Genomic DNA, 23,270 nt, shown 5'->3' with positions numbered 1-23,270 from the left:
GAAAGAATAGAGTAAGAGCTCATAGTGCGATACTTACCCGCAAGTACTAGAGGGAGCTGAGGGAAGGAATCAGGATGCAGGAGGAAAAGAAAGGAGAAAGATGGTGGTGAGAACTTTCAGTTGTGTTAGTTTGCTTGAATGGAGTCTTCTTTGATGCCAAGCCCCATTTACAGCATTTGAAATATAATGTCTGTGCCCAAACACATACATTTGTATGCATACGCCAGTGCCTACTGTGTATTTAACATAAAACATCTGTGTGTGCCCATGCACACTTGGGAAGGGAGCAGGCTAGTTTATTACAATGTGTCTTCAACAGAGTTGTCACTTAGTTCATTGTTTTAGTATTATCTAGAGCAAATCACATATACCTTCCTATGAAATGGATGAATGCACTTTGCTCAGCTGGCAGAGTTTAATGTAAGACCTCTCTTTCTTGATTTCAAATGAATCCTGTTAAAATTACTAAAAAACATTGCTCTAGAAGACTATCTTAAGAGCACAGCACAGCACTGAAGCACTTTTCTAAATAGCTTTCTTAACAGGATAGAGAGTCGGATGCACTGGGAACTGACTGAAACCTGTTCTTTAATTGGAATATTCATCTTATGTTTTTCATTACCCTTTTTCCTTTGCCTCTCATGGATGGTTGTTGCTAATGCTCCCCTCCCCTCCCCTCCTGGTGGGCCAGCCAACAGTTCCCTCTGGAGGCAGCATCATTATATCTGCCTGGTTCACTTAGTAGCAGATGGTGAAGAGCAGTAGAGCTGATACACTGCATTTCACAGAAACCAGGATCCTTCTGGTACCTCTGCAGCACACACAGACTTGCCTGATTTGAGACTGTGAATTCTTTATGTGCCTCCCAAACTAGGCTTCCTTGTTTGCTACTGTCTGCGTCAGTGTAAGAGTGGGTTTTGTGATCTGCTCTGTTGCTGGACAGTGAAGAAACTACTCATCTCCAGCAGTAAGCTGCTGGAGGATCTATTTCCCTTTTTATTTCTATTTTTACCAAAAATTAAAAGAAAACAGCTCCGATGGTTTTCATTTTCACTGGTTGACAGGCTTTTCTTCCCCCTCCCCTTTTTTTAATTCCTGCTGTCTGCCAAAGGACAATCTGTTTGCTCTGAGACAGTTTAATGCATACTGACTACCAGAGGCAGAACTTCCATTGGCTCTGTTACAGGGGTAATTTACACTTTAACAAGGTATTGTGACAAGGTGGTAATTATATTTTTATCACGTCATTATGACATTACCACCTGGAAAGCCATAGCTGATTAATTAGTGGCATATATTAAATTTATAACCCTAGAACTCTAAAGTTATCATACCTAAGTGGTGTAATTATGTCGAACTGTGGCATGGCAGTGAATTGGAGGTGAAGGTGCTGGGTATCCACCTATTGCAATAGGTTTAACGAGTGCCAGTAGAGGGCAGGGAGCTGCAGAGAAGGAAACGTTTGGGTTTTTTTAAAAAAAGAAATACTAAGGAAGAGGGTGAAGTCATTGAAATCTTGAAAGCAAATCTAGTCAGATGGCAAGTTGCAAGGCTTCTTACATATGTGTGTTTTTTAAAAAGATGTCATTTGAGAGCACTTTGATTTACACTAGTTCCTGCTTTTTATTTCACAGCTTTATTTCAGTTAGCTCATGTGCATTTTGGTTTTTACAATGCAGCAATTTCTGTTGAACTTTTGGAAGCTTGGACTGGCCATTCTGGAGGCTACATCACCTCTCTGCAACTAATAGGAAGCACTGGTTTTGGCAGGATCGATTTTTCTTAGTCTTGTCCATATGCCCACATGTTTTGTGTTGTTCCTCCTGATTTACTTTTTTTCTCTTGCCCTTAATATTAGGATATAAAGAAAAGAAATTAAGCTGGAAGCAATTAATGAAAATGTCCACAACAAATAGCTTGATCGAATGTTTTCCTGTATCCCTACACAGTAAATACAGACAGAATTATAAACCAAGTCTGTTTTTATCCAAATTGTCGTGCTAAATGTCAGAGCTCCGGTTTTGAATTGTTTTGATTTTCATTGGTTTTTGTGCTTTTCAGAGTCATATTTGCAAGTAACTCACATTTTATTCTCCCCTTCCACTATAGAAAATGAAGTGACTACCTTCCCTGTGTTGGTGAGTGATCAGAGTGAAATTGTGGATACCAATGGAGCTGGAGATGCATTTGTTGGAGGTATTTCTTACTTCTTTCTCTTGTTTGGAGATTATTCTGTTATTCTCTCTGTATCAAGTCTACCATTTTTTCATTCAGCTGTCCTTCAGAATGAGCTCCATTCTTTTAGAGCTTTTCTCTGCATCCGGAAGTTATATGATTTAATTAAGTTCTGATTTTCAAAGGGAAAGTGTGTTCTATTACTTTAAAAATAATATGCTATTATGCTGTACTCTGGTCTTTTTCATGAGATTAATTGTATCTGTCAGGCTGTTGCATAAACAAGCTGCATCAAGTACTATATAGTGTACAGAAATCCCTCCTGGCTTAAATGTTAACACATTGTTGTTCTTTAAAACAGGTTGTAGTGAATATTAAACAGTATGTTAATAAGTGAGCATAATGTCTTCTGATCATGTCAATTTTGGTGGAACATCTGCTTCCAATACAATTATTTGGACATTGTATAAGAACACAAAGGGTTAATTTGTTAAAACAAACCCAGAAAATATCTGGCATTGCTTAACATCCATTTGCAAACTTACTATTTTTTTTGGCACAAGCTCTAAGGAAAAAAGAGGATGTTTTGTCTATGCCTGTTTTAAAAAATGATTCAATATAAGCCAAAAACCAATCTAATCCAAAAGTTCTGTCATTCATTGTAACCTTCATACATGTAGTTCTGTGATGCACTATTGCATCCTGAAGGCTCTCATATCCAGTACGTGGTAGCTGTAAGGAGTTCTTAGTCACTAATTTACTAGAAACATTACCAAAGAGACTTTATAAATAGAAATGCAGCGCTCAATCTTGTAGCTATGAAGGGAATAACGAGCAGTGTGTTACCAAATTAAAGCTTCAGGATTGTGTCCTGCTTCAAGACAGAGAAAGTATTCAACATAAGCTTAATCTTAAGCATGTGAGTAATTCCGTCCTTATTTAATACATCACTTAAACCAATGATAAATTTTCAGCGTATGCTTAAATCTGGCTGAAACCAGGAATGTTATTACTCATTGCTTTGGTGCTTTCATGAATCAAAAAGGGCAGAAATAAAGGGAAACACATTAGGTCATATTATTCATACACCTTTTACTGCACACTTGTCAATCTCTATTGTTCCTAAATCACAAACAAGACTAAATTTGAACCAGTAAGTAACAGTGACTATAATGTAAATAAGATCTTTAAGTGCTTGTCCTAGTATACATGTGCTCTGTGTATCAGCTGTGCCAGTAAGCTGCTGTCCTTGTGAAGAAAAAAAAAAAAAAAAAAAAGAGAGAGAAAAGATCTTGCCAATTTTGTTTTAGATCCTGAAAATAAAATAATACCAGGTAGGGCCCAGGTGGGCAATACAGCAGACACCCACCAAGCTTTGCCTCAGCAGGGAGCAGCTTTCATCTGTTTGCCATGTTAATCTCAGGTTGTATTTATTCTCATTTCTTCAGATTTTAGGCAGTGAAATCAGCACTTTTTTAATAATCCTACTTGGTGTTCTTTCATAGTTTAGCTGCAGGAAGACTATTGCAACTACATAATCAGGCTTTAAGACCTGCCTGGTCTCACATAACCCTTCCTCTTTAAGTTGTATCCTTTTCCCCAGTACTGCCATAGCTGCTGTTTTTCTGTAGAAGGGCTAAAACGTTGACTTTAGTAATTATTCAGAACATCCTGAATGGAAAGGCTGATATAAGCCACATCAGACTATTCCAAACTGCTGCCTTCCACCGGCAGTGGAAGGAGTTCAGGCACATTCTGTCAGGCTGGTCTTGGATCAGTCGTGAGATTCCTTTCTCCAAGGAGAAAAATGATGTGGGAAGTGCTGAACTCTGTTGGGAAGGAAGGAAAGAAAATAGTTCTTCTAAAAGATCAACTCCCCTTTGTCGTTCTAAGTCTGTTGAGGTAACGTGTCTGGATACAACAAGCTTCAATGTATTTGGGGTAATCTTAACAAAGGTCCTGTATGACTGTTTATGGACGTGTATTATTTTCCTCAGTTCCTCCACAAATAGCACTGAGGCATCAGATGTTTTTTGTATGAAGCACAAGTGCAATGCAATGCAGTCCAGTGGTAGCACGGCAGTGTCCAGGTCTCTCTTGCTGCCCAGGAAAGAAAGGACCGCAGCTGTTTGTCCCTCTGTAATGGAAGCTGGCTCAGCAGTTGCCCATCTGTCTGAAATGTCATTGCCGTGAGATGTGTACCTGAGGATCGGTATGTGAACTTAGGTTCTTGTTCAGCCATATTTTTTTCTGCTATGACTTGCGAAGCAACATGAGCTTTAGCATATCTATGGTTCTTCCATTAGCTTCTGAGATATCTTAGTTCTCCTCTGCCACTCCATAAATAATAAATCGGTCATTTATTCTCCTCAGAGAACAGATTTTCCTGAGTTTAGTCCAGATGGGAGATTTGGGAGTCATAACAGTCTAGATACACAGATGATTCTAGTCTTACATGCTGTGGTCGTCTTCTTCATGGAGTCATTTCATTTTCCTTCCCATATGTAGGAAATAGGATACTGGACTGGATAGGCTTTGATTTGGTCTGTGTTTCATTTGGGGGAAATGTCTGTATTTTATCTATATCACACTTTTCATGTGTTTTCAAAGTACATATTTGCAACAGGAAAAGTTCTTTATTGTCTCCTTACCAGAAAGCCCTGTGCAGTAATGTTGGTAACGCTACTCAACATATGTATCTTCTCTTGATTCTAGCATTGAGCCAGATGCAGTGTTATTGTCCTGACAGAATTTTTATAATGGGAAGGTTATATTCTCTTCAGTTTTTTTCTAGCTTCTTTCTTTGATTGAGGTTTTTAATCAAGTTGTTACTACCTAGACAACAGCACATATAATATTTTTATTTTAGTGTCCTTGTAGTAAAATGTTTCAAAATTCATCCCTTAACTCAAAAATTCACTCAGTGTTATAATACACTCTCCTGGAAACGTACTTCCATTATTCAAACAGCAGAGAACAAGAGTCCCATGGCAAAGCTTCCCGTACTTCTCTGGGACTGGTATATTAACATGAACAAACAGTGGTTTTGTTGGAGCAAATGTCTTGGCTGAGAGGGGAATGTGGGATATAATGAGAACTAACCCCATCAAGCAGGATTTATTTTACATTAGGAGGTCAGGTTTGTTAGACTCTATCATATTTTGAAAGGTCTTTCATGGAGGCACTCTCTTCCAGAGGTATAACTCACAGATTGTAAGGAAATTCCTTCTCAATAATTATGCCAACTTGGCAAATCACTCCTCGTGTGTTTCTCCATGTGGAAGTGGAAAATAAGAAATCTGTCGGGGGGTGGGGGGATGGGGTGTGCGCGGTGTGTGTATTTCTAGAACCTGTCTAACTACTGAAGGTCTTGAAACCTTAAAGTCATGAAAAACTTTAAAGACACAAAGTTTCTGGGCACTTGTAACTCTGTGAGTTGATTCATGAGTTCAGAATTTCTGAACATGAAGCTGCTGGCCTCCAAGGAGAACTAGCTCACTCCGACAGCTAGCAACAAGAAATAAACTGCATTCTTCAGTTGAAATGTGTTTTTATTAAGTTGGCACCAGGAATATCTCTGAATTTCTTGCCTCTTACTGCAGGCACCAACTCATCTGCCACTCAGGCTGGTGCAATGCATGAATGAGAAACTGAGTTTTAAAATCGCTGCAAGTATCTTTATGCTAAAAACACTTTAACAGAGTTCTGCCTGTATTGCTTTCCAGCAACACTGCTACATTTTAGAAGTTTAAGCAATAATGATTTATTTTGTAGCATCTCAGCACCTCTTGTGGATTTTAGGGATACACAGATTTTCAGTTATAAATCCCTGAAATACCCATAAATTAAAGTTGCAGTTCCACCTCCAAGTTCTGATGGCATTGACAAATCACTTGAGCTTTGCTGACATGGCTTATGTCACAGGCGTCCTCTTAATGGAATTACAGCCTTCGTTTGCAGAGTTTGGGGAACATTCTCTTACTCGTTAAATTAACATTTATTTATTTATTTATTTATTACTAGTCAACCCCAGCTTGAACTTGGCAATAATGATAATTAAAGTATATTTAACGGCAATAAACAGATTGAAATATGGACAGGTTTACCATCGTATGCTTTCCTTTATGCCATCCCACTGTCTTTAGCCAGAGAAGGTCTGCCTTCTGTTGGGACTCCCCTTTGTCATTGCCACCGTAACTAATGAAAAAAATAAGCATATTTTCTGATAGTTACTGCCATTGTCCCCTGCAAAATCTCTCCCCTAAAATCTGTCTACTCGGTGGAACTGGACGGAGAGTTCACAATAAATGAATAGGAGAAGGTGTAAAATCAATGTTACTTCAGGTTCTGTCAATATAAATATATTGACTTAGTAATCTACTATGATTTAGTCATATACTGCATGAAAAGTACTACAGTATGAAACGTAACCACAAATCATTTTAAAGTAGCGTGACGAAGCAGTGACAGAATGATCACAGCAAGTGTATATTACTTATCACTATGCTATAAAGATGTTATGCCATTCTCAAGGAGAAGAAATCCTGAGATAGAAGGAGCTCTTCATTAAGCATTGTACGGTGCCAAATACGAGCTGATAGCAATTTGCCTCTGTTGGTATTAAAGCTGAGGTCAACGGCTCAAACCACCTGTCAGTTTAAAACTCCCATTGGCAGCTTTCATGTACCGCGGAATCTCATAAAGCTGCTAGTTATAGTTTGAAAGCGACGTTCAGATTTTTTTTGGTGCACAAGCTTACGGTATAAGCAGTTCTCTCTCTCTCTTGTGAAACCTAGCGTGAACCTTGGGAGATGGGCAACTACTGCCTCAGCTCTCAGAGAACTACTCTGATAGAGACAGGGACAGCAACAGAAGAGGAATTCTTGTCTTTAATACGTGTCCTTGCGTCAGTGTGCCTCTTGGCATCCTTATCTTTTCTTTAGAGACCACAGGGCTTAGTGGAGATATTTCCCTCCTTTAGTTTCTGTTGCCAAACTGGCTCAATAAAGCCATTCCCTCATCTTTAATATAGAGGTTAATTCTAAACATTATTTTTCCATCTTAATCTAAATGCCTTTACCAATTAGATGAAGACCTTGGACTCCTAAGAGTTTGTACAGGTCATCGCATTGTACAAATTTTAGCCTGTTTTCATGAGCCTAAATGCAAGTTATTTTCTATAGAGTGACATCAGCTTTCATTTCAGAGCTCAGTAATATTTGTTATATACTTCTACATTATTGAAATGTTAAAATATTATCCTTAATGTGAAACATTCTTTAAATATATTATACACATATATACATTTTTTTTTAAAAGCACAAGAAATATATAGGTCTGCAAAGAACCCATAGCGCACACAATAATTGCTCGTTATTACTCCTCTACTAGCAAAAGTTTGATTCAGAAACCTTTTTTAAAAAGAAGTCTGTTTCTGTTTTGCAAAAACACTAGTATAACTTTGGAATACCTTGACTGAAGCCAGTGGATTTAAACAAGTATGCTATTAATAAAAATGGAAACAGAATGAAATCCAGTATAATAATTCTTATGTTGTTGTTCTGGAGAATCCGTTGTTTATGAAAGGAATCAAGAATCATCTGATCTGAGTTGGCCCTGCTTTAAGCCAAGGGCCGGAGCAAGTGACCTCCAGAGGTCCCTTCCAACCTAAATTGTGCTATGGTCCTCTGAGTTCTAATCCTACAGGAATTAGGTTCCCAGGTGCCATTTCCTGCTCCTCTGAAAATCCAGCCTCAGTCAGCCTCGGAGGGCAGGTTGGTGGCTGAAGAGAAGAAGCTGACTGAATTAAAAAATGAAACATATACAATGGGAATTCCATCTTCTCACAATAAATTTGATACAGGGCAAAGACAGACTGTATTCATGACTTTGTCTAATAAGTCCCTTATGTATTTCAAGTGAAGGAATTGTGTGGATGGAGGCATGTGCACATGTGAGAAATGAAATGAGTTCTTATGGATAGTTGCTATATGGCTATACCAGGAGTGCTAAACATGCCAAAAACATCTGATAATGCCTTCAGCAGAGACAGGTGGTTTGAATGGTTTGTCAGAATACTAAATTATGAGTGGGCTTGTGACTATATTAAAAAGAAAGTTCCTTAATGGATTTATAGGGTTCTTTAAGATTGTGGAAGAATCTGTTTTCACTAAAAACATTGTGGAGAAATGAAGTATTCCTCTTATTTGTTGTATTTTCATCTCTGTATGCATCTCTGTTGTAATAGCTGCCCTCCCTCCAGTACTTGCCACTCCTAGAACATTCTAGATTTGTTGAAACAGGAGTTCAAGGAACTAGGAACAGATTCTTTACTGAACAGCGGGAGTATGATATCAGAAGCTACTTAACCCTCTTACAGTGGTCTTTAATTTGTATAAGGTTTTTATACTTGTTTAAGATATCTTGGGAAGTTGTCATCATTTTTTAATCACATTTGATAGAGAGTGGATAAAATATCACTGCTGTGAAGTACGGATTCTGATAACACCACAGCTCTGAGATGCAATTTTATTTGCCAGCTAGGAGTGAGGGGTATTTTTTTTTTTTGTGATATCAATTAAATATGTATGTGCATGTAACTTGTTATGGATGATTTTTGCTACAAAATTTATTTTCACAAGCAAAGAGACAAGGGGATACTACTTTGAATTGTTCTGTCTTTTCTTTGAAGTAAAGATAAATGTTATAACAGAAATCGGCGCTCTCTTAGTCTTCATTTATACAACATGGGTGGCTAATTGCCTCTGAGCAATCCTGTTGTTACTGAGATCATGGCTGATGAGATAGGAAGCTTTGAAATAAAAATACCTTCTTAATGTCATCGGCATTTTGACTGACAGCCTGTTTTGCCCATCTTTAATACTCCTGTTTTATAAACAGCATACACGAGTGTAAGAGCTGAGCTGCAGATAGGGCATCAATCTTTGCTTGGTAGCGGATAACTTGTCAACATGTTCATGACTTACCGCCCGTGTGTTCTGATGGCATTCTTAACTCTCAGATAAGCATCCCCTCTAAACCTAGGCTATTAGATGGCCACGTTATCTCTGCAACTGACCTTCTACAAACTAGAAAATTACCAGATTACATGTTGCTAGTTGATTTTTCTCAGTCTCAGCTAGAGGCACATCATTATTCTGATCGATAGTGTAGCCAGTTGCTGGTAATTCCAACATCAGTACTGGCACAATTTAGAAATTTGCCACAGTTTAAATTGCAGCTACTTAAACAAAAACATAAAAATAGATATCATTCAGGAAAAACATGGAATATTCTCCCTTCACTTTTTACCAATTTCCATTCAAAATTATTTCTTTGGAAATATTACACTCGTCTGTACTGGCATTACACTTAAAACTGGTAGCAAGTGTCATCCAAGTATAATTTAGTTGTGATCCAATCTGGTTTAATGGTTTTCCTTTAATTGCTACCCTTCTCATGGTTTCTAACTGTTCATCTTAATTTTATTACATATATTTTTTTTATCAAAATGTAGTAACTTAAATATGATAATTCACATTTTCACCTGTACAATTTAAATGCAATCCAGAAAAATATGTAGTAGAATCAATGTAAGGCAAAACATTAGTATATTTGCTTTCATTTTTTAAATAACATGTAGAAGTGAGAGATCCATTTAAAAGGATCAGTGTATGGAATTAAAAACCCTCAAAAGTTTTGAATTAGACTGAAGCAGGACCTGATCCTTCTAGCCGGTGTGTGTCTCTTCCTGGCAGTGACACCCTCAGTGTTAAGGGAGCCTCAGTACACAGCAAGAGGATTAATATTTTGCAAAATGGGGTTTTAAAAGGCCTAATTTACCTCACCATAAATCCAGTGACGTTCTGGACAGGCTTTGTGAGAAATAAATGTTGAATAGGTTGCGTATATTTTAAAAAACAAACCTACTGTGTTAAAAATAGATTTTCAAAACCAATTATAAAGTTCCAATTTTGGCTGTAATAGCTATGGGACAATTACAGATCGGCTTAACGCCTCAAAGCAAATCATCACTGTTTAAAATACTTTGTCATGCCTACTATCCCTATCCTCATAACATTTCATTTTATGTTAATGTGTCATGTGTTAGAAAATCATGTAATGATAAAGAAAATGTTCATGTGGAAGGTTAGAAATTACTTTAATGAGTTATTATTACCTTGCTCGCAGACTGTTGGTAATATTTTTGTGTTATTTTAATGTATTCTGAGTAGAGACAGAGGCACTAGTCAGATTGGATCATCAAGAACGTTCCCCTGGGAACCAGGGCAGGATGTAGTCCCCTAAGAAACGATGTGTCAGATTAAGCTGATGCTGTATTCACAGGAGATACAACACCACAGAATGAAATATAGAAATACACTGAAATACGTTATCTATTTCACATCTGGTATGACTTGGTGTGGTGCTGTGGAGACTGACACGATGACCACAGAGGTGCTTCCCAGCTGGAGGTATTAGCTATTAGGATCCTCACTCACTCGCAGGGTGGTAAGGTCTCCCATAATTTGCTCACTGCCCCCACACTGAAATGGGCTCATACTTGGGGTGGGAAGATGACACGGTTGCAATAAAAAAAGAAACAAAAGAAACAATGTGGTCCCAGTTGAAAGCAGGGCTTGTAGGTCAGTTTGGCGCTCATCTCCGACTGCTTAAAGGGACGTTACTGTTATTGGTGATCAGTAAATGATTAGTATCAATCCATGGCTGTACCAGATATTTAAACAGGCAAAAGATATTAAATGTCACTGTATCAGAATAGGAGCACTGTGAATGTAACACTAGGGTAGGCTATTTCAACCCACAACAGTCAAGAAATTGATAGGCTGTCTCGCTGCCGTATTCCCACTGCATTGGGTGTTGCTTTCTGATTCTCTGCATACTGCCGGCTGGACTGGGTGGAAGTATTCCTCCAAATAAAACCTTCCTGAGAGATGGTCGCTCTGCAAACACAACTTCATCTCCTGCCTTTGGTGCATGTGAATCTCAACTATGGAGTTACATTCACGTAGCCCTTTTTTGTACTTGAATATATGACAGAAGCATTATGCTTCCAAACAACGTTAAAAACTGAATAGAGGATAATACATAGTATTCCATTTTGTTATACTTAGAACTTCATTATTTCTACATTAAATTAGTGACATCCTCTTTCTCTTATACCAAGTGGTAGATGTAGTAATCTGCACCATTTAATATCAATACAACAGATCTGTTTTGAAGCTCAGAAAATTTCCTCAGGTACTAATAAAAGAAAGCATATTTCATTCTGCTGTCTCAAAAATGGCTAAGGAGAATTTTAGCTTCTGAAGAACACTTCTAGGAAACTTTCTAGGTAATGTTTTTAGGAAAAACAAAGAGAAACATCAGCTTGGAAAGCAGTCTTTTTCAGATAGTTAGAGAAGATGTTTCCAATGAAAATACCTGTATTTGCTTTGGCATATACAGCGCCTTGAATATTCCTTGTAGGCTTGGAGGTGTGGGGTTTTTTTAAATCAAATGTTTTCCCCTGATCCTGACTGTTGGAGACAAGCCCAAAGCCACCAGATTCTGATCCAAGAAGGAATTTCACAAACTTTATGTGGATTTAAAAATGAAAAATAGGACCAAACCATGAAGTTATAACTTTGTTATCAGTTTCCTCCATCACATCTTTCTTGGAGCATATTATAGACTGAAATGATTCTTTTCTTGGACAATAAGATGTGCTGGGGAGTTTAATAGAGGTGATATGCAACAGGTTATAAATAGAGTCCACTGAGGATGATTAATGTGGAGGGTGTCACAGTATAAAACACTTAAGCTTCTCCTCCAGCTTTGGGCTGTTCCCCCCTTCAAAGGGAGGACAGTATTCAGGCAAGGCATACGCCAGTGACAGAAAACTCCCATCAGGCTCAGTAGGCTTCAAACCAGGATCTAAGTTTTCTCCATCCATTGCACAGCCTTCAGGACCAAACCGCTATAGAGTTATAACCACTGTTCCTACTTGCACAGCAACATCAAAGAAAGAAGACTGCTAATTTTCCTTAGAGAGAGACAGTCGCTGATGGGCGCAAGCATCTATACAGGCCTTGGGAAGGAGGATGACACCTTATTCTGCGAGCTGCAGTGTGCTGGACCAGTAGGTCCAAACAATGGTAAACATATACGCAATGCAATAAAATTATTCAGCCTTGAGTAACTGATTCCTAATGGAATAACAGGGATTTAGTGGCATTTTCTGTAGGGTTTTTTTATTGTTACATTTTTGCAGGAATCTTTCATTAACTTTTTCCACATGTAATGGTTTGAAGCATTAGGGTCTGAACTCTTTTTTGCTTTGTGTATTCAACACCTCCTCTCCATTCCAGGAAAAGGCTGCTGGACTGAAAACACTCCTTCCACTTATTCATTGTTGTCTAGTAAATGCAAAGTTGTATTATTTGCATGTGGCCATAAATGACTGTATAACCTCAGACTAAGGAAGACGTACACCCCTCTGAGTGATCCTTAGAGAAATTCAGTACAGTCCAAATGTAAATATAAAGAAAACAAGAGGGGTAGGGACAGCAATACCAATACTGGCTGCTTTTCTTGAAAACATGCTTGGTTTAGTATTCATGCTGGTGATTAGAAAATAAGAAGTTTGTGTAAGAGGGTTGTACATAGACAGTGAAATGCCTTTAGCGCGTGACCATTTTATAAATAAAGTAAATATAGACTTCAGAAACATTTTATTCGTGATCTCATGGTTTTGTCATTCTCTGGAAGTAAAAATATTGACATTTACCAGGCTGTTTGTTCCAGCTTTCTGATCTCCTGCAGTTTATTTTTATAACAACCTTATCGATGAGCCTCTTACTCAGCTCTCTAGGTTTAACTGAGTTGAGTCGATTTGTTACCACAGCTTCAAGTAGCTGTTACAGAACAAGCGAGACATCCTAATAAAGTTGTAAACGTGTTTACTCAAACATGGTATTGATTTTACTTGGAGAGGGAGAAGCCAGTGCTTAGCATGGTGTCAGGGAGGATGAATTTAACTGCAGTTTTTCATTGTCATCTGTCATGGTTGTGAAACACTAAGTGAAGCCACAAGAGGATAATTAGAATTGCCAGAAATTTAGCCCCTAAAATCAGTTAGCCACTCGGGATTTTTGTAGTTTAATTAGGTTTTATTAAAACTTTCCTCCAGTGGTATAGGCAGGAAGGCTTTTCCAATGTTCTTTTCAGGGAGGGTGAGATTTCAAGGTTGCCACTTGTTAGATATACATCCTAAATGACTGTTCTTCTGAAAGGGTTGGTAACCTTTTTTCTCTCACTTGTAATTAGCCTGGCACTACAGTTCTGTGGAAGCACAAAACCATCTCATTTTAAAAGAGAGGGAAAGACTTGTTTACTGTGTGCACTTGTTTGTACGTGTATACATCTGCAGTTAATAACATATATGTGCATGTGTGGAATAATTCTTACACTGTATTTTGAGAGAGAAAGAGCTAAGGTGTGTGAAGATTGAAAGAAGTATAATGTATTTGAAGACGCATGCATTTAATTTGTCTTATATACTGTAAGTCTAATGTGTCAGACCACAGTGCCAAAATACATGAAAACAGAAGCCAAATCCCACCCTTAATCAAAAACGTTTCCATTTAGAATAGCCAACATTCGGTTTGATAGCAATGGGCAGGGCCTCTGGCTTACCACAGTTCTTGGCTGTAATATCCACCATCTGCCACAAAATTAAAAAAGGAGAAACCTCAGCATGTTGACGTACGGTCGTTCAGTGACTATATTGCAGAATCATCTGATGCCAACATCTTTTACAAAAATCTAGGTTGGCTGGTTGGCTCTTGGCAGCGGCGTTTCTAACCACCTGATTACAACTGACCGGGCTCGTGTTACCACAACATTAACCCACTCCAACAGCGCTAAAAGACATCCGAAAAAGCCTCAGTCATATCAGCTACAAGCCTTTGAACTGCTAGGGTAATGTTTCTTGAAAACTGCATCTTCCCACACTGCTGGCTTGGAAAGCTAGTGGGATCACATAAAAATAGATGAGCTTTCGAGCAACTGTGATCAATGCTGTATAAAACGAGAGCGTAAAAAGGTACTTGCAACTGTCCCCCTTAGTGGAGTAAAACCATTTTTAAAAAGGCAGTTCATAAATTAAGCTGTAGAAACTTTAAATAAAATAAAAAAAAAGAGAGGAGGCAGCTCAGCTGTTCATGATCCTTTGTGTGGCTGGGACAATTTTGGCGGTGAGTGGCCTGGCTAGCACTGCTTATATTAGGTGCTTCAGGGTTCAGCTGGAAGAGGAGGATTGTCTGGCAACATCACATAGCAAAAAGATTTGGGGGGGCTGTGACTCAGGGTCAGCTTGTAATTGTTTATAATTAATGCATTTGATAATTGCTTTTTTTCTGCTTTTCTATCTTGCATTTAAAAAAATGTATTAATTTTGCCTTGGGCATTTTGTAAAGGTTGGAAGTGTGAGAGAGACTGCAGAAAGACGAGTAGTGGGGGAGCTGGGTGTCGGAGTCTATAAACGGATTTCCAGCCAGCATTAGTAATTAACAGTCATTAAAATTAATTGTCAAGTGTACAATTTGAAATGAAACATTTGGCTTCAATATGAGCTGTTTTTAAGTGTTGTTAAACCATTACTGAAGCAGACCAGAACTGTTTTAAAATCTCCGCTATTGGACTCCCACATTCCTATCCAACTGCACTAGCGCTGGGCGTTCATTCAGAATTACCACTGATAATCTGAAAACAAAACTTTCAAAGAAATCACTAATTTCAGTGAAATTGCCTCTGAAATGTCTGTTTTGCTGGCCACAAGGAAATGAACTTGGTTCTCCTTTAATGATTTTTAAGTGCTACTCAGCTCTTAGAAGTAACAAAGTAAAGACAACACCTTTTGTGTCAGTCAGTGACTGCCTTGCTGTGTCTTTTCAGACTTACGTTGACATCCCCAAAGAGATTTGAGCCCGTTTCAGTGAGGGCCTTGGTTTGGGTCTGGATTTTGAGGCTCAAGCACCACTTCTGGCACTTGGCTTACAAAACTTTTCATGTGGTGGTGAGCACAAAAAGGATGAAAGCAACTTAACTTTTCTGTCCCTCACTCTGTTTGCAGACCTAACGATTATAGACATTGTCTTTGAGCACATGTAGTAAGGAAGCTGGAGATAATAAAGATTTACTCTCAATTATGTCAGGCACACTTTTCAGAGCAAAGTGATTTCAGAGATGCTTTTCTCTACTGAGCAGAAATGAAATAATTATGGGCCAAAAATAGCTATTGATGTGTTATAATCACTGCCATCATCCGGGAATGCAAATACGTTCTGTACCACTCTAAGGTTTAAAGCAGCTTTTAAAGCGGAGTTGTCTTTGCTTTCTAGGAAGACTCTGAATAAGCGGGACGAATTGGACACAGTTCCAAATAAGTTCTTACCGTGAGTAGGTACAAGGTGGTTTCTTGGCTGTCCATGCCTGTGAGGGACAAAAGGCATCCCAGTCTACTCTGAAAGCTTACTGAGACATCCTGCAACTGCCATTTCTCTTACTCCATAAACACTTTGGATGTCAGGGCAGGAGGCAGAAAAGTGGGAGAGCCTTGAGTTTGGTCCTTGCCTTTGTGTTCTAGCGTGAAGAGAGTGGTACACCTTGCATTAACACCGTCTACAGCTTCCGCAGTGTGGAAATGCCAGTGCAGAGTAGCTGCAATTAGAAGATGGTAGACAATATTGCCTGAAGTTGTTTTGGTAGAGTATTTGAAGCGAGGTTGTCTTGCGCAGCCCAAAATATACTACTGCTTTCTGCACTCCATTCCAATGATAATCAGGAACTAGTTCAGGCCATGGCAGAAGTTAAAATAGTTGCTGAGCTACTTTAGTAGGTGCTGGGATGATCTAGTTCTGTGATCCCAGGCCTGTGATACGGGATCAGAGTTCAATCCTGCCCTTTCTGTCTGTGAAATTGTAGGAGGAGCATGAAGTAAGTCCGAAGCCATGTTCACTTATCTTCTTGCATTTCCAGACATGGCACCTTAAAGAGATTATAGCCCTCACCTGCTTATCGTCTTCCCTCCACCGCCCTGCTCGCTGGTAGAGCTGTTTGAGTACTCACTAACCCACTTCAGTTTAAATCAGCTGGGTTAGCAAAGATCGACTATTCAACAGCTTTCTGTTTAAACTAATCTGACTCATTTTGACAGAGTATCAGGTTATGCAAGCAGCAAAGAAGGATGGTAAAAAACAGATGGGGCAGTAACTTCTTCGGCTGGAACTCGAAGATCCGAATCCATGCCTTGAGAGTATGACTCACGGGTTTGCATCACACCACCTTATACGCTGGAGGAGGCAAACTCTGAATTATATTCTGATCATGTTGCTTTTTACTGCATTAACTAAAAAGAACATTCTGCAGCTAAGGCAGCCAACCTGATAGAGCTCTTTGTTTCTCTGCTCAAACAGTGCTTTCTGGTGTTCCCTCGGGGTCTGCTTTGCCAACTGCCTAGTCTTAGTGTGTGATGTACTTCTGTGTTTGTGATATGTGTGTTTGTATTGTCATTCGATGCGATATTGTGTCAGATACTGCTATTTCTATTTCATCTATGAAACACATACCTTTTAAGAGAAACTCAACAGACGAGAGAATGGTTTGAGGGCAAACTCCCCACTGCAGTTTCTACATATCTCATATATGACAGCTGTACTTAATGTCATTTCTCCACCACTCTGAAATCACAGAGATCTCTCATTTCTATCCTCAATTAGAACAGGATGTTCTTTCACCTGATTCTGCTTTCACTTAGATCAGAATAAATAAGAAGTAGCTTCACTGAAGACAAAAGACATGTGCTAGCTTGAAACTGGAGTGAGCCTGGGAGATGGTGACAGTCTCAGTCTAGTTGATATTGAAAAGTAATTAATGTTTTGTGGTCCTTCGTTCCTTGGATTTTCTCATCTTCATATATGTTTGATGCCTGGGTCGTAAATGTAGAGGACAGTTGTTCTTTCTTGTGTAAACCCCTCTCTGAATTCATGCTCTGTACAAAACCTAGCCTCGTGTTTGCCTTTGGAGGCCTGCCCAGTGCATCTTCGGTACTTACTGCGTCAGAAATGGACTGTCTGAGCAGCCTCGTTCTACATGCGGTTACAACTTGCTCTCAGGTTTGAACCACCCAGAAGCACACTGGCAAGCTCCTGCCTCCCAGGCAGTTTAAATTTAATGATTGACATTCTCCGCGTATCCAAGAAAGTTTCTCTTAAAAATGCATGTTAATTTAATGGAGAGCAGACCATTTTCGTCTTGTTATTCAGAAACGGTCTGATTTCTGCCAGGCATGCTGTTTGAATTTCTCAACTGTTACCCGACTATTGCAGCTGGACCATCCTGCCACAGTTGTGTTGTCTGGCATCCCCTTGCTGCCATCAGTGATAGCTCTCACAGCACAATTTCTTCCTGTTTCAGATTCTTGTCTCTGTAACACTGAAAAATCCTGTCTTCTCCACTGGTCCTTATGGACTTAACTTTTGTTGGTGAAGCAGTCATTTTTTCCCAGCTAGTGTCAGTCAATAACTGTGAAATTCCAGCTAATATGTAGTTCTCTAGGAAAGTATTGATGTCAGAAACGTACAAGTTTTCTCCTAGTTGTCAGCCAAAATGCCTACTTTCTATGGCCTCCCTGTTCCAATGAAAAGTATTTGAGTTGTAGATTTAGTAGTTTCAAACTCTTGTCCCATTTGGTGCAGTTTAGAGAAAACTGTGCATCAACTAGGCTTCTTTTCACTATCAGTCATGACCGAGAAGCCAAGATTTCCTTGGTAATTCACGAAAACGGGGTCTTTTCCTCGCCAGTATTATCTTTTGTTAATCTAACCTTATTTTTCATGTTTTACATGATTTTTGATCTTCAAGGAGCAGACATTATTGCATAGGATAAAATATTTTCACCACCTTACAAAATATTCTCTAATGTGCCACAAAAGGAACTATTTAGAATAGGAGCACAGGTTAAATGAGAGCGTCACAATGTAACGTAGAGTCTTTGTTCCAATAGTAACCAAGCTGAATGGAGAAAATCTGTTTGAAAGCAAGTTAGCCAAACGTATCACCTTTGAATCAAAATGTGTAATGTGTCAGAAATCGGTACCTCTGAGCTCCGTAGTACTTACGAGAGACGTGGTTTCAAGACTGGATTTGTATTGTCAAGGCCCAAGGCCTGTCAGAGCGTGACGCAGGAACTTGAAATGGTGGATGAAAGCTTTCAAAAGAGCGTGTTTCAGCGTGCTCGAATTTTGATTTTCTTGGGCAAGCCTCGCTTTCCTTCTGTGATTGGATGAGGAAGAGAGATAGATCTGAAACATATTAAAAACAGGATAAAAGTGAAGAAAATATTGCCTCTAGAATGACAGAGGAGAAAATCTCTTCCAAATTTTAAATATATATTTCACCTCTGCTGTAAGTTCTGTCATGCTTTCGGTCACAATAGTTTCAACCAAGACAAAATGTTTCAGAACTGAGGGACTCAATCCATAAAATTTCTGGTGCCACTTGTACTTAACTTTTCCGAGTACCTATAAATAATCTCCTTTTTGGGGCTCTCTGCTTATATTCATTTAAGGAGGTGCTCTGGTTTTCAAAACACTCAGCTCCCAGTGATTGCTGGTTTTGGAAGCCATGCACGCTAGGGCTTTGTTGGCTAAAGCAGTTCACCAAGTGCCCTGACACGGAGCGGGGCCTGGCTCTCCGTACGCTTTGCTGTTCATGTGGGCACGGGAACGTGCTGAGGTGCCTGCTCGTTCTGAAGTCTGGGATTAAATTTCCCATGATCAAGGGCAACAGATGCTATCTAACTTTCCTCAGCAGGTAAAAGCTGCTCACCTGCTTTTCGTTGTGAACACCTGCAACTGTGAATATAGACAACAGTTATTTGTTATGTGCCTTTCTCTTTTTTTTGGGAAAAGCTTGCAGAGTGACAGTTGTGTGGAGCTGTGGCTGCAGCCAGTATGAACAGAAGGAGCTCTCTTCAGCAGGGAAAGCTGCTTCTGTCTTTTTAAAATGGTATTTGAGGAATCAGGGTCTCTCTGTGGGAAAAAAGAGGGCAAGAATTCTAGTAAAATAATTTTGAGAGCACTAGTAAAGATCAGTCTTGATAATCTTTAATTTACCTGAGGCTACCACATGGAGACGTCAGGTAGAAACAACAGCAGCAGCACTCCAACTCAGCAGGTCACTCAAGCTCAATACTAAATTTAAAGTAGCCCAAAGCAGCCCAAACCGTGACACCAGGGTACCTGTGTACATACGGTTAGGCCAGTATTTCAGTGCTTTGCCCTGTGGCAAACTGGGACACTCAAAACGCAAATCTAACCGTTTTCTTCCTTCTCTTTCTCTCCCACTTTGTTCCACAGGCTTCCTCTCACAGCTCGTCTATGACCGGCCAGTGACCGAGTGCATCCGGGCTGGACATTACGCAGCCAGCGTAATTATCAAACGTTCAGGTTGCACCTTCCCAGAGAAGCCTGACTTCCACTGATACTGGTGAATTGGAGGGATCAAGAGTAACTCCCATGTTGCCGTGGGATTGCTGCCTACATTTTTCCTCCTTCCCTTTCCTCACCTTTCCAATTACCTGCATCAACGCTTCTGTACTTCTGTTCATTGTATTCTAAACAAAATATATATTTCTATGGTGTTTTCCTTTCCATACCACTACAGTGTCGCAGTAGTCTTAACTTTTGGAAACAGTGCTAAGTGAAGCTTATTCTCTCATCCATCAGGAAAAATTGTTCTATTTACACCGTTTATAAGGAAGAAGTCCCATGTAAATGACACTGCTGATTAACACCATTAAAATTCTTCTGTTGAATTATGTAGTTTGTATCCAGCTGTGGCCAAATCCTACTCAACTTGCGTGAAATCAACAGACCTGACTTTATTTGTCACTTAACGTTATAAACTGGGCCTGGGAATTGTTCTTTATAGTGGAGTCACACTAGTGTAAAGAGTGGTGTAAAAGTCCCAAGAATTTCCTTACATATTTGAGCGTACAAGATCTGGCCATCAGACCCAGCCCAGCTTCCATGAAAGTGAGTACCTGTTTTGTCAGTAATTTAAGGACCTGATCTAACGCTGATGTCATGCATTCGGTTGTTTTCCACCGATGCTAGTAGTTTTGGATCTGGCGCTGCGTGAGAGCAGGGTCTGGCCACTCCACGTACAGTCACATTCATCTGTCAGGTGAGTTAGCAGATAGGTACTTTCAGTGATTTCAGGGCAGATGCGTGAGTTGATGATGAACATGAACATACAGATCCTATCTCCTCCACGTGAGCTTTCTAGAGGCTGTGTTTAATTAAGGTACACATAGTGATAATGAGGTACAGAAATATTTATGCAGGATATATTGACAGGATATGCCAAACGGAATCTCTGAAACGCACATTTTTAAACTTTTAATTTACTTTGGATAATTAAGCAATATGGTGGATTTTGTTTGTATTTACAGTATTCAAAGAAGTGATCTGACACTGCATTCATTACTTTGCTATGTAATTTGATACTGATAAATAAAAAATTGTCATACAGATACTCCTGGGTTTGTATTGGTACGTGCCCGGTTTTCCTCTACATATCATACTGAAATGGGAACAGGAAATGGGTGCTTAACCCACAGTACCTGTTAGATCTCAACGTTTCCTACGTGACTTCCAGTGTCCAGGTGGGTGTTCAAGGGTGATCTCAGCAGTAAGGAAGGGAAGGAACATCAGTTTGGTGTTTGTATAACAGGAGAGATGAAAAATTAATGGCTAGGGTTCATCAAAGAACGTTAAGTCAGTGAGGGCCTCGCACTTTACTGCATAGCATGGAACAAGGGACACACAGAGATTGAACGTTGTTACAGTTTGTGTATTGCAAAGACCGTGGGGAGAAATCAAGCCTATGATCCTGATTCACTTGTTTGACCCAGTATCCAGCTGGATACATTAGAGAATAGGCTCTGTCATCTTATGAGATCACCTGGCGGGATCCCTGCAAGTACATCAAGGAGCTTCAAACCAGCCACTTCTGAAAATCCTCATGGGGCCATGGAACTCCATCATCGCAAGCACAGATCACTGCATCGTAAGTACCGTCTGTTCTTAGAATCCTAGAATCACAGAATGGTTCGGGTTGGAAGGGACCTTAAAGACCATCTAGTTCCAACCCCCTGCCATGGGCAGGGACACCTCCCACTAGACCAGGCTGCCCAAAGCCCCATCCAGCCTGGCCTTGAACACTCCAGGGACGGGGCATCCGCAACTTCCCTGGGCAACCTGTTCCGCTTGGGCTCACAGTTTCTATCTGAAAAAGGTTGCGTGTACAGGCCTTGTCTATCTGTGGACCTGCTCATGAACAGCTTTGTCCAAGTAAGACTTGTCTGCTTTCTTCACGGTGCTACTCTCGAAAGAGCTTAGGACTTTACATTTCTCATGTTGTAGCACAGGAGAGGGGATAAGGAATTAATATATTGGAGTGAAAATGGAGCTGCAAACAAAACTGGAAGAGGCTACAGTGTGCGTGGTCTTCAGGCTTTATGTGTTGATCAGAAGAATGTTATTTTTTACATCTCATGGTTAATTTTTAATTCTTTAACTTGATGTATCCATGTGATATATTTTAATTTTTAATTCTTTAACTTGATGTATCCATGTGATATATTTTAATCAAGAAAAGCTGACAGGCCGAAGAAGGATGTGTTGCAGTCCATGCTTTTAATTTATGGTCATATATGCCACATCACGCTTACTGCATGAATTTGGCAATCAGTAAGGAAAATCCCAATGCTGTTGTGGTTAAATTTGCTGTTCCCTTTGCTTTGCATTCATGACACTCTCCATTCCTTTTGAAACAACTTTGTAAATGTCCTGGCCAGATAATTATAGTCCATTTAAAACAGAATATAAATATGTAAACATTCTTTACTGTACCAGTGAAACTACCAAACTAACTACTGTCAAGACTGACTAACTACTGTAAAGGAAGGGAGGACACATAAAGGAAGGTAGTCATAACATAGGGGGGGTCTTTTTCTTTCTTCCTTCCCTTCCTTCCCTTCCTTCCCTTCCTTCCCTTCCCTCCCTTCCCTCCTTCCCTCCTTCCTTCCCTCCTCCTTTCTTTCTTTCTCTCTGTCTTCCTTTCAGCTATTCCTTGTTTTCAATGCAGAATGCAAGAGTGTCAAGTCAGAGGTTCTGTTCTGACGTGCTTGGTGAGCTTGGGCTCCTGACATTTGGCTCTGAGGGTCAGCTACAAAGCATAATTTGAAGCCAATGGGAACAGCTGAGGAATAAACTACTACCAAATTCATGGAAGGGCATCAGAGTCTGACCTGCTCTATTTAGCCATTCATTATTTCTCCAATATCTGTCAATGGATATTCTTGGATGATATATGGATACTTAGAAGTGTATTGCCAAATCAAGCTAAATAATTTGAATTTGTGCTGTCAAATTGCCTGACAATTTCATGCTGGGTTCTTTTCAGGATCTGTGTTTCTTCCCTGCTTCTCACTGATGAAGCGGGTTTTAATCTATATAATGGATAAGGGTGCCAGCCTTAATATTCTCTCTCACAAATATTCTTCCTCTCTCTTTGGTCCTGCACCATCTTATTCCACATAGAGGCATGTTAGAAAACTGGGCTTCCTGAAAAACATCCTTGAAAGAGTTGTCTGCCAGGGACATGTGCCACCGTCTCAAATCCCAGATGGGATGACTGAAGTGAGTCTGTCACTAAGCTTGAGCCATCATTCAAACCCAGCGTTCTCACCTGGGGTACTTTCAGGGAAACAAACACTGGAAATCCATTTCCCACTAGCCACGGGCCAAAGCTTATCGCCCTTACTCAGATAAAAACTCTTCCCTTTTGCTGGAAACAGGACTGCATCTCCTGTGCCCGGCATCATGCTTTTTAGGCTTGTTTTGGTACCACATAAGCGGGTCGCAACGCTGCTGAGATCAACAAGCAGGGAAATAGGCCCGGTATTCAGAAAGCCACATGTGAAAGACCTGAGAAGAATTAAGAGCTGGGAATTGGGAGATAAAGGT

The 23,270-nt window shown here is 39.7% G+C and overlaps 1 protein-coding gene across 2 annotated transcripts in view; it reads left to right on the top strand.

Annotated features, from left to right (window-relative positions):
- The window catches only part of ADK (adenosine kinase), a 298,671-nt gene extending 277,896 nt beyond the window's left edge, over positions 1–20,775 (top strand). For both annotated transcript variants that reach the window (XM_074590930.1, XM_074590931.1), the window contains exons 10-11: positions 2,110–2,196; positions 19,596–20,775. In XM_074590930.1, coding sequence (XP_074447031.1) covers positions 2,110–2,196; positions 19,596–19,720 — 212 coding nt within the window. In that variant the 3' untranslated portion in view covers positions 19,721–20,775. The remainder of the gene's footprint in view (positions 1–2,109; positions 2,197–19,595) is intronic.
- The last annotated feature ends 2,495 nt before the right edge of the window (positions 20,776–23,270 follow it).

This window comes from Larus michahellis, chromosome 6, assembly GCF_964199755.1.
Source record: "Larus michahellis chromosome 6, bLarMic1.1, whole genome shotgun sequence".
Classification (NCBI taxonomy): Eukaryota; Metazoa; Chordata; class Aves; order Charadriiformes; family Laridae; genus Larus; species Larus michahellis.
The sequence above is the reverse complement of the archived record's forward strand: the minus strand, read 5'-3'. Positions and strand labels throughout refer to the sequence as shown.